This window comes from Camelus bactrianus, chromosome 6, assembly GCF_048773025.1.
Source record: "Camelus bactrianus isolate YW-2024 breed Bactrian camel chromosome 6, ASM4877302v1, whole genome shotgun sequence".
Lineage (NCBI taxonomy): Eukaryota > Metazoa > Chordata > Mammalia > Artiodactyla > Camelidae > Camelus > Camelus bactrianus.
The window spans coordinates 73,365,795-73,378,410 of record NC_133544.1 but is presented as its reverse complement, the minus strand read 5'-3'; the positions used below and the strand labels follow the sequence as shown (position 1 = coordinate 73,378,410).

General features: G+C 45.3%; 1 protein-coding gene across 2 annotated transcripts in view; it reads left to right on the top strand.

The window, feature by feature from the left end:
- Nucleotides 1-8,546: 8,546 nt before the first annotated feature.
- PLA2G4E (phospholipase A2 group IVE) overlaps nt 8,547-12,616 on the top strand; it is a 57,941-nt gene continuing 53,871 nt past the window's right edge. The window contains exons 1-2 of one of the 2 annotated variants that reach the window (XM_045524248.2): nt 8,547-9,508; nt 12,073-12,195. In XM_045524248.2, the coding sequence (XP_045380204.2) occupies nt 12,100-12,195 (96 nt within the window). In that variant the 5' untranslated portion in view covers nt 8,547-9,508; nt 12,073-12,099. Of the gene's footprint in view, nt 9,509-11,806; nt 12,196-12,616 lie in introns of those variants that run through there. The other variant, XM_010965185.3, reaches the window with a different exon arrangement.

The following is a 12,616-nucleotide window of genomic DNA, read 5'->3' as shown; positions in this document are numbered from 1 at the left end:
CTATTCTTAGTTTCTTGAGTGTCTTTATCATGAAAGGTGTTGAATTTTGTTAAATGTTTTTTTTCTGTGTATATTGAGATAATTATGTAGTTTTTTCCTCCATTATTCTATGAATGTGATATTGGTTTTTGGATGTTAAACCAACCTTGCACTCTTGGGATAAATTCCACTTGGTCATGATATATAATCCATTTTACATATTGCTTCCACACTCATTTATGATCTCCCACAATCAAAGGGACACACACACAAACTCACACACACCTCTGGCTGCTCTGGCCCCAGGTAGGTGTTACACTGGCAGACCCTGGCCCTGGGATTGCCCTCATCTGATGATATCTCCTCAGGGACATTCTTGCCTCTGCCTCTCATGTACTTGGCTTTATTTTGATTCTACAGTTTCTCCATTTTATCACAAACTCTTTTGTTTCGGTGATAACGATGTTATCTACTGCCTTGAGTAGGAAAAACCAGCCCTGTTTCTCCTTTACTCCTCACACAGAACACCCCTGACACTTCTGGTCACCAAATGAGTGGGATTTTCTCTCACATCAAGCAATTCTCTGCAACACCAGCTGAGTGTTCTATAATTCAACTCAATTCTGAGAGGATCTACCTGAAGAGTAGATCTCACAAGTTAAGGGATCAGTCCCACAAGACTGTCTCCACTTCAGATGCCAATTGCAAGTCCCAGGTTTCATCTGTACTTCTGACTAACTAGCTGTAAATCAGTGTTCCTACGACCCTCTCCTTGGGTTCAATAATTTGCTAGAATGGCTCACAGAACTCAGAGAAATACTTACTTGCATTTAACAGTTTATTAAAGGATATGATAAAGGATACAAACCTCATCCCCCGGAGTGGGCTGTGCTGAGGCTCGAGGCCATACCTGGTGTGAGTGTGTGTGTGCCTGTCTCACCCCCCCCCAGCTCCCTGACTAGCTGCTCTTTCCCCAGGACGTCCCATCAGCCCCACCCCAATCTGGGTGAGAGGGTTGTGACTGGAGAAGCTGTCAGGTCCCACCCACAGGCTCTGTGTGGATTGCACAAGGCTCTTCCTGCAGCCCGTGGGCCCCTCCTGGGCCAGGCCCAGAGACAGCCAGGGGTGACAGGAAGTCCCTGCAGGCTGTCTTGTCATCAGTCCTGGCCTTGGGCTGACACTCTGCCCTCTGCACAACACAGGTGGTGGCAACGGGAATGATGAGCAAAGGGCAACCTGAGAGACATTTTCCTGATCGAGCTGGATTTATCTCAACAATGCAAGAGGGGTTTTTAGAAAACTTGCACATTTTATTTAACAATGTATAGATTAAATGAGAATAGTAATATAAAGTAATATAACAGTAATTGCTTGATAAAATTCAACACAGACTCAGGATTTATGAAAAGCCCTGAATTAGGAGTAGAAGGGCATTTATTTAAGCTGGGGTAGGGTCTCTGTAATGGTTAATTTTATGTCAACTTGGATGGGTCACAGTGTCCAGATATTTGGTCAAAGAGTATTTTGGATGTTTCCATGAAGGTGTTTGTGAATGAGATTAACATTTAACTCAGCAGACTTTGAGTAAAGCAAATTACCCTACATAATATGGATGGGCCTCATCTAATCAGTTGAAGGCCTTAATTGAAGAGAGACTGACCTCCCCCAAGCAAGAAGGAATTCTGCCAGCAGATGGCCTGTGGACTCAGGCTGCAGCTCCTCCCTGAGTCCCCAGCCTGCCAGCCTTCCCTGCAGATTTTGGACTCAACTCACAAAGCCTCCACAACTGGGTAAGCGAAATTCCTAAAAGTAAATCCCCACACCCTACCCTCACCTCTCTCTTTTGTTTCTCTGATGAACCCTGACTAATACAGTGTCCATTAAAAGAAAAAAATTGCCCGGGGCTCATTCTGTTTCTGTGGTCCCGGAATCCAGGCAAGATGTAGCTGGTCCTCCACAGTCAAGGTGTTGGCTGGGACTGCGATCAGCTCAAGGCTCCACTGTGGAAGGATCACCTCCAAGCTGACATATGTGGCTGCTGGCAGGACTCAGGTCCCCATGGCGGTCAGCCCAAGGCTGCCCCCAGTTCCCTGTTGCCAGGCCTGTCCCCAGGGTAGGTCACAACATGGCAGCTGGCTTCGTCAAAGTGAGCAAGCAAGAAGCAGCAGAGAGGAAGTCTGAGGGACATTCTAGCGAAAGAAAATGACCCAATTCTGTGACAAATCAGATTCAGAGGTGTAAGGGAGATGAATGTCCACAGAAGACTGAGAGGGTTGCAGCCTGAAAGAAAGGTGGAGGTGAAAACCATGAGGTGCTTTGGAAAGAAGTCTGGCCTTTGTAGTGGGTTTGGTTGGAGAAACTGTCCTCCGGGTGAGCTGCCTCTGAGAAGCCGTGCTGTGTGGCCACAGGAATGTGCACTTGGAACCGCAGTCTGGCATTTCTGAGAACTAAAATGGGGGAATGCTCTGGAAGACTGGAGAAACCGGTGCTAAGGTGCGCAGCTCTTTGGAGGTCGGGCCCAGCTGTGATTTGGAAAGACATGAGAGGAGCAGGGAGAAAATGACGAGGCCGCCAGAGCCCGCAGATGAGATCCCAGAGACTTTTAGCACCTCCCTCTCCGCTGCACGTAAAGAAAAGGACACTGAGGACGCGCCGGACCTTGTCCAAGTTCACACGGCAAGCCCATGGTGAGTCGGACACTCACTGTTTTAGGCTGTCTTGTGGTCACTACCCTTCTTTTAGGAACAGTACCCATGTGTGGGTAAGGAACTCTCCTCCACTCTTAACCTGCAAGCTTAGGTCTCTGATCAACCACCCCAGCACAGGGCTGGGGTTGTTGCTCGACCTGGCCAATCAGAGCAGCACACTGCACGGAGACTGGCTCAGGGATGAGAAGTTGACCAGCCAGAGGGACACCAAGAGACTTTTTTAAGGCTACAGAGGTGGCTAATTTCTCCCACTGGAATTGAACCTGGTAGATGTGAGGCTGAAGGGCTGAAGTGAGTGTTCCCATCCGCCCTAAGGTGGGAAGAGCCTGTCTGAGGATGGAGGCAAGACAGAGGTAGCCAGGCCCAAGGATGGGGAGAGACATTGGGTATGTCAACAGTACTGAGTGCCAATTTAAGTCGGTCCCCCCCGGACCACTCAATCATTTGTTCCAATATGTTCTTCCTGCACCCCACCCATTTTAGGGCTTAATCTTACTTGAGCTGTGGTTTCTGTCACTCACAATCATGAATTCTAATACACCGGGAAAGAAGGTTTAATGGGAAGGAAAGTGTTGGACTCAGAACCCTGAGGTGGAAGGAAAATCAAGCCAGAGAACAGGCTTTTGCCATTGGGCAACCAATAAAGACTTGTTCAGGATCAGGTATATACCTTAGAGTAACTTGTTCGCATGTGCACCAGGAAACACATATGAGTGGCGGCACTGTTTTTGTTACCAAAAAGCTAAATCCAAATGCCCATCAACAGGAGAGTGGAGAAATAAATTGCAGAATACTATACAGCAAGGAAAAATAATGAACTATGGTTTTTGCACATTGATGTGGATGAATTTCAAAAACACAATGTTAGGTGAAAAAAGAAAAGTAAATATGGTTGCATTTGGATTAGTACCCGAGTATCCAAAAGTTAAATATATATATTTATATTTAATGTATATATATTTATATAAAATTTAGTTTTACATTCATATGTAGTAAACATAAAAGTTGAGAAAGTGATAAACACAAAATTCAGAAGAGTTGTTACCCTTGCAGGGAGATGATGAGTACAGAGAGGCACACAGTTGCTTCAGAAGTATTGACGATATTCTGTTTCTCAGGTGGGGGTGATAGTGGTGGTGAGTACATGGGTATATGTTTTATTACTTTTTACATCATATATGAGATACATCCTTTTGTATTATGAAACATTTCATAATAAAAATAAATGAAAGACTTAGGATCAACCCCCCAGAGGCTGTCACAGCATGTGGTTAACAGGATGGCATCTCCATACCTGAGTGGGCAGCTCCGTGTACAGCAAAGCCCCAGCCCAGGCCACCTGGAGAACCACATGCTGCACCACCCCTCATGCTGCCAAAACCCACCTTTGGAGGCAGGACAGGGCCCTAATGATCCTCAGTCCTGATGTAAAGCTCTGGTAGCTGCTGATTGGCTCATGTGCCACAAATCAAAAGGCCTAAAGAATGTCTCCTCTTCTTACAGAATCTAGAACAGCTGAATCTGTGGTGCAACTTGGGCCCCACCTGCCCACAGCTGAGAAGGGAAATAAACTTGCTTATAACTGAGGAAGTTCCTGGGACTCAGGACTTCTAAGGCAACAATTAGGAAAGTCTCCAGGAAACCAAGAAAGGTTTGTCACCCTTCCTAATAACTGGCCTGGGGCTGTTAGCAAGGGCAGAGAAGCAGAAAGCAGGCTGAACTGATGCTGCACAGCTGCGGGGAGGTAGAGAAAAAACCCACCCAACGCTTGACGTTTAGCAGTACTAACCCATCCACTAGTACAACATGACGCAGTCGGTGTCTCCGTCTGCTACCAATCGGAAAAGCAACGTGTCCCCTTGTGGGAATGGACAGGGGAAAGCAGGAGTGCATGTCCCTCTCTATTCGGCAGAGAGGAAGATTTGAAAGGACGAGCCAGAATTATTTGCCTCTTGCGAGTGCTTCTCCTTGGGTGTGCAGAGGGATCGGGCTTGCGGGAGAGAGCTGGAGTTCAAATTCTGGTCTGTGTGCCTTGAGATGATTATTGAGCTTCTTTAAGTCTGTATTCTCATTCATCTCGAAAAGGAGACAACAACAACCACTTCACAGCCCTGCTGGAAGGATTACACAGAATATTGCATGTGTAGAAATTGACATAGTATCTGATACATAGCAGGTACTTGATAAACGGTAGTTGTTATTTAAAAAAATTTTTATCATCATTCTAGAGACCGACCTGTATCCTAATTGTGAGATGGAGCACTTTTATTTACATGAGTGATCATTGGTTACTTTATATAATGCTTTGAAAAGCCGGCAATTCACTTCTTCTGAGCCGTGGCTGCAGTTCAGAAAGCCGCCACCAGAGGGAAATGTTGCCAAAGATTCTTGCCAAGACAAAAAGGCGAGGAATGGTGGGCGCCAAGTGTGCATAGCACGCTCGTTATTCTGTAAACCTTTCCACCTTTTAAGCTAATGTTGCAACGTTAAATATTAATTAGTAACCAGCATTTACATGTATATTCAAAAAAGGACATGATTCAGAGCAAAACTCAAAGACATGAATGCCTAAGTAAAGCCCCTAAGATGGATAAGGTTTGCTGTATTCAGGCAATGGAATATTAGGCAGCTATGAAAACGAACACTCTGTCTACATACAATGTGGGTGGGCTTCATAAACATAATCTTGAGTGTAAGAAAGCAGGCATAAAAGAATGATACTGAATGACTGCATTTGTATGAAATTCCAAAATCGGTAAAATGAACTCTGGTATTAGAAAGCAGGATAGTGTTTACCTTTGGGGATCAGGAGACTGGTGATTGGAAGGAAGCATAAGGTGGATTTTTAGGAGACTGGTCTGTCTCTTGATCAAGGTGTTGGTTCTGTGGGTGTGTTCAATAGTGAAAATTCATTGAACTGCACACTTTTTAAAATTGAAGTCATTGGTTTACAATGTGTTACTTTCTGGTGTATAGCATAGTGATTCAGTTATACACAATATATTCCTTTTCATATTATCTTTCAATGTAGGCTATTACAAGATATTGAACAGTTCACTGTGCTACATAGTAGGAACTTGTTCGTCTATTTTATATATAGTAGTTACTATCTGCAAATCTCAAACTCCCAATTTATTCCTCCACCTACCCCTTTCCTCACTGGTAACCATAAGTTTGTTTTCTATGTCTGTGAGCCTGTTTCTGTTTTGTAAGTAAATTCATTTGTGTCATTTTTTAAAATTCCATATATAAGTGATATCATATGGTATTTTTCTTTCTCTTTCTAGCTTACTTCACTTAGTATGATGATCTCCAGGTCCATCCATGTTGCTGCAAATGGCATTGTTTTATTCTTTTTTATGGCTGAGTAGTATTACATTTTGTGTGTGTGTATAAACACCACTACTTCTTTATCCAATCCTCTGTCAATGGACATTAATGTTGCTTCCATGTCTTGGCTATTGTAAATAGTGCTGCTATAAACATTGGGATGCATGTATCTTTTCAAATTAGGTTTCCTCCTGATATATGCCCAGGAATAGGACTGCTGGATCATAGGGTAATTCTATTTTTAGTTTTTTAAGGAATCTCCATATTGTTTTCCATAGTGGCTGCACCAAACTACATTCCCATCAACACTGTAGGAGGGTTCCCTTCTCTCCACACCCTCTCCAGCATTTATTCTTTGTGGACTTTTTAATGATGACCATTCTGACTGGTTTCAGGTGATACCTCATTGTAGTTTTGATTTGCATTTCTCTGATAATTTGCGACATTGAGCATTTTTTCATGTGCCTATTGGCCATTTATACATCTTCATTGGAGAAATATTTGTTTAGGTCTTCTGCCCATTTTTGGACCAAGTTGTTTGTTTCTTTGTTATTCAGTCATATGAGCTGTTTGTATATTTTGGGAATTAAGCCTTCATCAGTCGCAACATTTGCAAATATTTTCTCCCATTCCATAGGTTATCTCTTCATTTTGTTTATAGTTTCCTTTGCTGTGCAAAATGTGTAAGTTTTATTAGGTCCCATTTGTTTATTTTTTGCTTTTATTTCTACTACCTGAGTAGACTGCCCTAGGAGAACATTGCTAAGATTTATGTCAGAGAATGTTTTGCCTATATTTTCTTCTGGGAGGTTTATAGTGTCTTGTCTTATGTTTAAGGCTTTAAGCCATTTTGAGTTTATTTTTGTGTATAGTATGAGGGAATGTTTTGACTTCATTGATATACATGCAGCTGTCCAATTCTCCCAATGTCACTTGCGAAGAGGCTGTCTTTTCTCCTTTGTATATTCTTGCCTCCTTTGTAGAAGATTAATTGGCCATAGGTGTGTGGGTTTATTTCTGGGCTCTCTGTTCTGTTCCATTGGTCCATATGTCTGTTTTTGTGCCAATACCATGCTGTTTTGATCACTGTAGCTCTGTAGTATTGTCTGAGCTGCACACTTCTGATTCATGCACTTTTCTGTATGTATGTTGAACTCCAGTTAAGAGTTTATTTTCAAATGCTGGGGATGCCAGCATCTGTAGGGTGGGCTGTACTAGTCTTCAATTTGTGCCCAGCACTGAGAATTTCCATCACTCTTCTTCGTCCACAATCCCTGCCCAGTGGCCTCAGGCAGGAGGGTGTGACCAGGACTGGCTTATCACAATATGTCATCTCCTTGGCACTGGGAGTTGGCCCAGGGTTGGACGCTGACCTCAAACAAGCCCATCAGAGCCCTTCCCTAGGATAAAGGTACCTGGTTAAAAAAAAAAAAAAATCCTCCTCCCTTGATGTGGGGCTTGCAAGCTTGGGCTGCTAATGACTATAGCCCCTGCAGGTAGAGGGGGACTGTCTACATTAGAAGAGAATGAGGTCCAGGGCAAAGAGAAGCAGAGGAAGAGAAGACGGAACAGGACAGAGAAAGAGTCCTGCTGCGTTGACTCCCAGGTTCTATCCTTTCTCAACTTCCCAGGATCTTTGTTTCTCAATTTTGTGAGTTAATCCGGCATTTTCCCAGCTAGATGAGGCAATACATTGTGGTTTATGCTTAAGCTTGCTCCTGATACCTACAATGTAAAGAGTCCTGACTCATCCACTGAGCAACTGGGCGGATGACAGCACTTACTGATGTGGGCAAGAAGAAGAAGAAGAAAATTCTCTTCTGGAGAAAGCGTGACGATCGCGAATCCATCTCATCCAGGAAGGAGATGAGTGCTTTCCCGTATGGCAGGAAGTTTCACAAGCTGACGTTGATGTTTCTCCAAGATCTTTATCTACACCAGGGATGGTGATTAGCCCCCAAGGTAACAATGTGTAATCACTCCCCTAGCGAGGGTTCAAACTGAGACTTAATCTTTTTCATTGTTAATCTATTTGACTTGGAGCCTCCAACTAATCGAGCTTAGAAAGATGTCTTTCCATCCTGGATTCCTCCCCTCAGTGATAACCGCAAAACACCCAGGGAGGCTTGCTAGTCCAAAGAGGTGGGTCCTGGCCATTTAAATCCCTGGGAGAGGAAACTGGACAGCCTCCCTTCAGCCAAGGTTTTCTGCAGACTCTTCGGGTATTTTTGCTCTTGGTGCCACATGGTGTCACTGTTGACGCACAGGCAATCCTAGCAGCACCTGAGTCCTGCCCCCGGCTCTTGTCCTGAAGCATTGATGACGATATCCAGGTGCTCCAGCTACTCTGGGCTTGTCCTCTTTGCCCCATTGCTGCACGAGCTGGGTAGGCTGACCGTAGACCCCACCAGCCTCTCTACTGCCTGGTCTGTCTCTCCCGGGGGATGGGGCTGCGAGGGCTTCGCAGAGCGCATGCCCACAGGCTCCACTCCCCTGGGGCAGCTTTTGCGCTTGCTGCCCGCCATTTTCCTGGCTCAGACCCACCCTGGATTCCTCAGCTGCCGACGCTCGCACCAACCCACAGCCAATTTCCCCGAGGTCTGACAGGCCGGGGTGGCAGGGTCCAGAAGGCTTTCTTCGCAGCAGCTTCAGCCCTACACTGGCCGTGAGCTCTCTTACTTTCGCCATTTCTGCACTCCGGCCCCAGGAATGAGGGAAATTTTAACTCGAGACAAGCCCTGTCCCATTTCCAGCTCTGTGATGTAGACGTCCTGTGGGGGGAGGAGGGGCAGGGATGGGGGTCCGGGGCTAAGCGCACCCCCCTTAAAGCTGGTGCTTGAAGGAAAGTTAGGAAGATGTCCACCCTGCCCGTCGATGGATAAGACATTTATGTGAATCAGTTCGGGTATTCAGCTGGGTTACTGAAGCCACACTTTCAGTCACGGGGATTGGGCGGGAAAGGGACTAACGTTGACTGCAGCCCACTGTTTGCTGGGTGTTCATTCTCACACTTCCACAAAGTCAGCATCATCATCATTCACCTTGTTCTACAAATGAAGAAGCTAAGGCTCAGAAAGGTGGGGTACTTGCCAGTAGTTTGCTCTGGAGCTGTGGGAACCCCTTCCTGCCCCGCAAACCCACGTCGGCTCCTCAGGGGGCTCACTCCATCCGGCGTGGGACCCAGGACTACCCGAGAGGGACCTAGACTTCTGTGTCTCTCCTGATGTCACCCGATACTTTCCTTCTGGGCCTGTAAGGAGATACCCTAATGGATTATTACTTGCCTCTTGCCATGACTGGAGATAAATCAACTGCTTTTGATAAAGCCCCATCCCCTCTTTTGAGCAAAATGAAGTGGGGTTTTGTTGCCTGAAACCAAAACGCCTTCAGGAGAGCCTGCCCACAGCTGACACGGTGACAGCCATGTGCCCTGGGGGCTTGCCAGGCACCACTGGATCCTGAACGTCGGACACCCGGAACCAGTTCCTGAGGTAAATATGGAATAATGTTATTTTCCCCAATATCTGTCCCCAACTATACTCTGCCAAATCCTCCTTTCCTGCTAGATGCAGATATTTGAGAAAAGACAGTCCTTCTAACAAATGAGACCATAGCCAATGTTCATTTAAATAACACACAATATTTGTATGTGTTTTATTTTTTGTGAATTTTTTTCTTTTTTGTTTCCTAAAACTGAAGTCCTGCAGGTGCACAGAATGCTTATTGAGTCCTTAGTGGGTGGGTATAGCCCAGTGGTAGAGCGTGTGCTTAGCATGCGGGAGGTCCTGGGTTCAATCCACAGTACCTCCATTAAAAACAAAAGTCATTAGCTTCCAAAACCTTGAGTCACAATATTGCCCTACACAATTAATTAGTTCACTGTGCCAGGAGCCAGTTTCAGAATGTGACGTAATTTTATGTAAATACCAACGGGACAATTATTATGGAATGCCTTGGTATCGCTGGTCTATTTGACAATCCCTTTCTCTGCATGGTTTTCTCCCTCTATTTCTCAGTGAGGGGGCTTTCTTGTTGGAAAACTAACTTCCTTAAAGAACCTGCCCCTGGAAACTGAGGATGCCTATTTTCTTTTAAATCTGTAGGAGTTCCCGCATTCTAAACGATTATTTTAATTTAAGAAAGCACCCTGCCATTTTAACCATACAATGAAAAATGCCTTCTCTTTATCAATGCTTTTTGCAATAAAAAAGAAAAGCAATACAGCTTAAACTTATACACTGCTGTTTGTTGATTATATCTCAATAAAATTGGAAGGAAAAAATTTAATTAGATTTTTAAAAATCAGTCTTTTATCCACTTTCTGGGGAGCATTATTTTTAGGACTAATCAATGCAAAGTGAAACCAGGAACAGCTGAAATTTCACATGGTATACTTCTAAAGAATCATATCTTGGGGATAAAAAAATGACCTGGCGAAAAGTAAACTTGTCACAAAAGAAAATTCACAAAGGTGAAGTTACTGAAGGAAACCAGATTTGCTCTCAAATACGCTGCTCTGCGTGTTGATTATTTTGAGTTAAAGGCACTTAAAAAAGCAGCAGATACAGAAGGATACTCTTGACCTTTTTTTTTTTTTTTTAATTCCTAAAAGCTGGAGATGAATCTCCCCTGTGTAAGATGCCTTCCCTCTACCAGGAGAAACAGAACATTCTTACCGCCCAAGACGGGGAGTCGAGGCACAAGCAGACCTGGTTAAACGCACCCTTATCTTCCTCATTATGTGCTTTTCCACAGTGTACTGCCCTAGTGCTGCTGCTTTTCTGGGCTGATGAGGGTGAGGAGTTGTCTCTGCCAATTAACTTCTGTTCTTCCTGGCAGAGAGGGAAGGAAATGTATGTCCTGCTTTTAGGCAAGTAAGAGGAGAGCAGCGAGCTTTTCTTGTATCTGCTGCTTCTTAATTGTCTTCAGCTCGGAAGAATCCTTATGCCAAGTAACATACTTGGGAGTGGAGGGTATGAATTCTGCTACCTTTTAGAACAAACAGAAAAATGACACTTTACACACATCTCCCCAAATACATGACTCTGGTCAGTCAGACTTCGGGCCTGGCTGCTGCTTGATTTCTGATAGGGCTCGGTGGGCCAGAGACTGTCCCCACTGGAAAACCACAGCCGCAGAAAAGAGTCTTTAAATGGGGGGGTTAGGGGGGTGTCCCTGAATAGAGAGGATGCTAGATCACTCAGAGTTACCACCCAGAGAGACAGAAAGATGGACGTTTTGAAGGTATATTTTAAAACACTTGTGAACAAAAAGAGGATTTGGTTTTTGTTTTTACTTTTGTATTTGTTTTTACCATGGAGCTTTGACATATTCTCTTTAAGCTGCCAGACACAGTATCTATCAAACTAAAGGAAGGCTGAAAATGAGAGGCAGAGTAAATTATTAAATTCCCTTCTGGCTCATGGCCCCGCCACCAGCCCTGAACACCAGGCTAGGGGATTATTTTCAGGGCTCAAAAGAGAGATCTGGGGGTGTCAGCCAAGAGCCGGGGAGTGGCCTCACCCTCCCAGGATAGTGAGTCCCCACCAGGGGCTTGCATGGCCTCAGCCAGCTCACCTCCCCACTGACATATTGAGTGTCACACTTCTAAAAATAGCCCTGAGCAGTGAGGAGCTGTCTCTGAGCCTGGATCCAGCTCGGAAATGCAGGTCTTCCCTGACGGAGAGCTGCCTCACGTGGGCGTCATTCTAGCTCCCTGCTTGCTTCTCACACAGCACGAGAATGTTGTCTCCATCATCGGCCCAGATTGTTTGAAATATATGGGACTCCTTTAGCTAAGCCCTGTCTTCCTCCACTGCCTTCATGGTTCATCAGGCTTATTTATCCTCAGGAGGAATCCAATGACATTGCTTTAGCTTTTCTGCAAAACTCCCTTGAAATTTCCCAAGGATGTTCACTCTTTGCTTTGCTCTTAAGGACCAGCCCTAGTTCCACATGGCTTGTTCTGAGCCCCAGAGCGATAGATGTGGCTGGAATGGCTCTCCAGGCCTCGGAAGGCCAGCCAGGCCTGGAAACTGATGTGTTTGTCCCGCAGAGCCTGCAAGGGGATGAGGAAGACAGCATGTCAGGGAGAACCGTCAGTGAGCTGGAGCACACACAGGTCCTGGAGACTCCCGATCTCCCACCTCTACTTCCCGTGGCCCCTGGGGGCTCTCAGGTATGTCTGTGTTCCTGGGGAGAGGGTTGCTGGCCCCTTGGAACTTACCCCCCCCTTTCCTGACTCTGAATAATAGTATCACCAGCATTGCTGCAGAGTTAAGAGGTTGTGTTTTTGTTCATTTCTTTCTCTCGTAGGTGAGTCCCTTTGGCCCCACCTCATCACCTACCTGTCCTTACCTATCTCTGTGCCCCAGAGGGCTCTTAACTAAAACAGCGATGACCTGTGACTATGTGCATTCTATGTGCTAGGGAGGCACTGGCACCTCTATTTGATGAAGAAACGGGCTCAGAGTTGGGTTAAGTTCACACAGCTCGCCGATGGGAGAGCTGAGATGGGAGATGTTTCTGTTAAGGTGATCCTGAGAAGATGGGTCAAGGTCCTGCAGGTGAAGGACCTAGCAGACCGCCTGGCACATAGC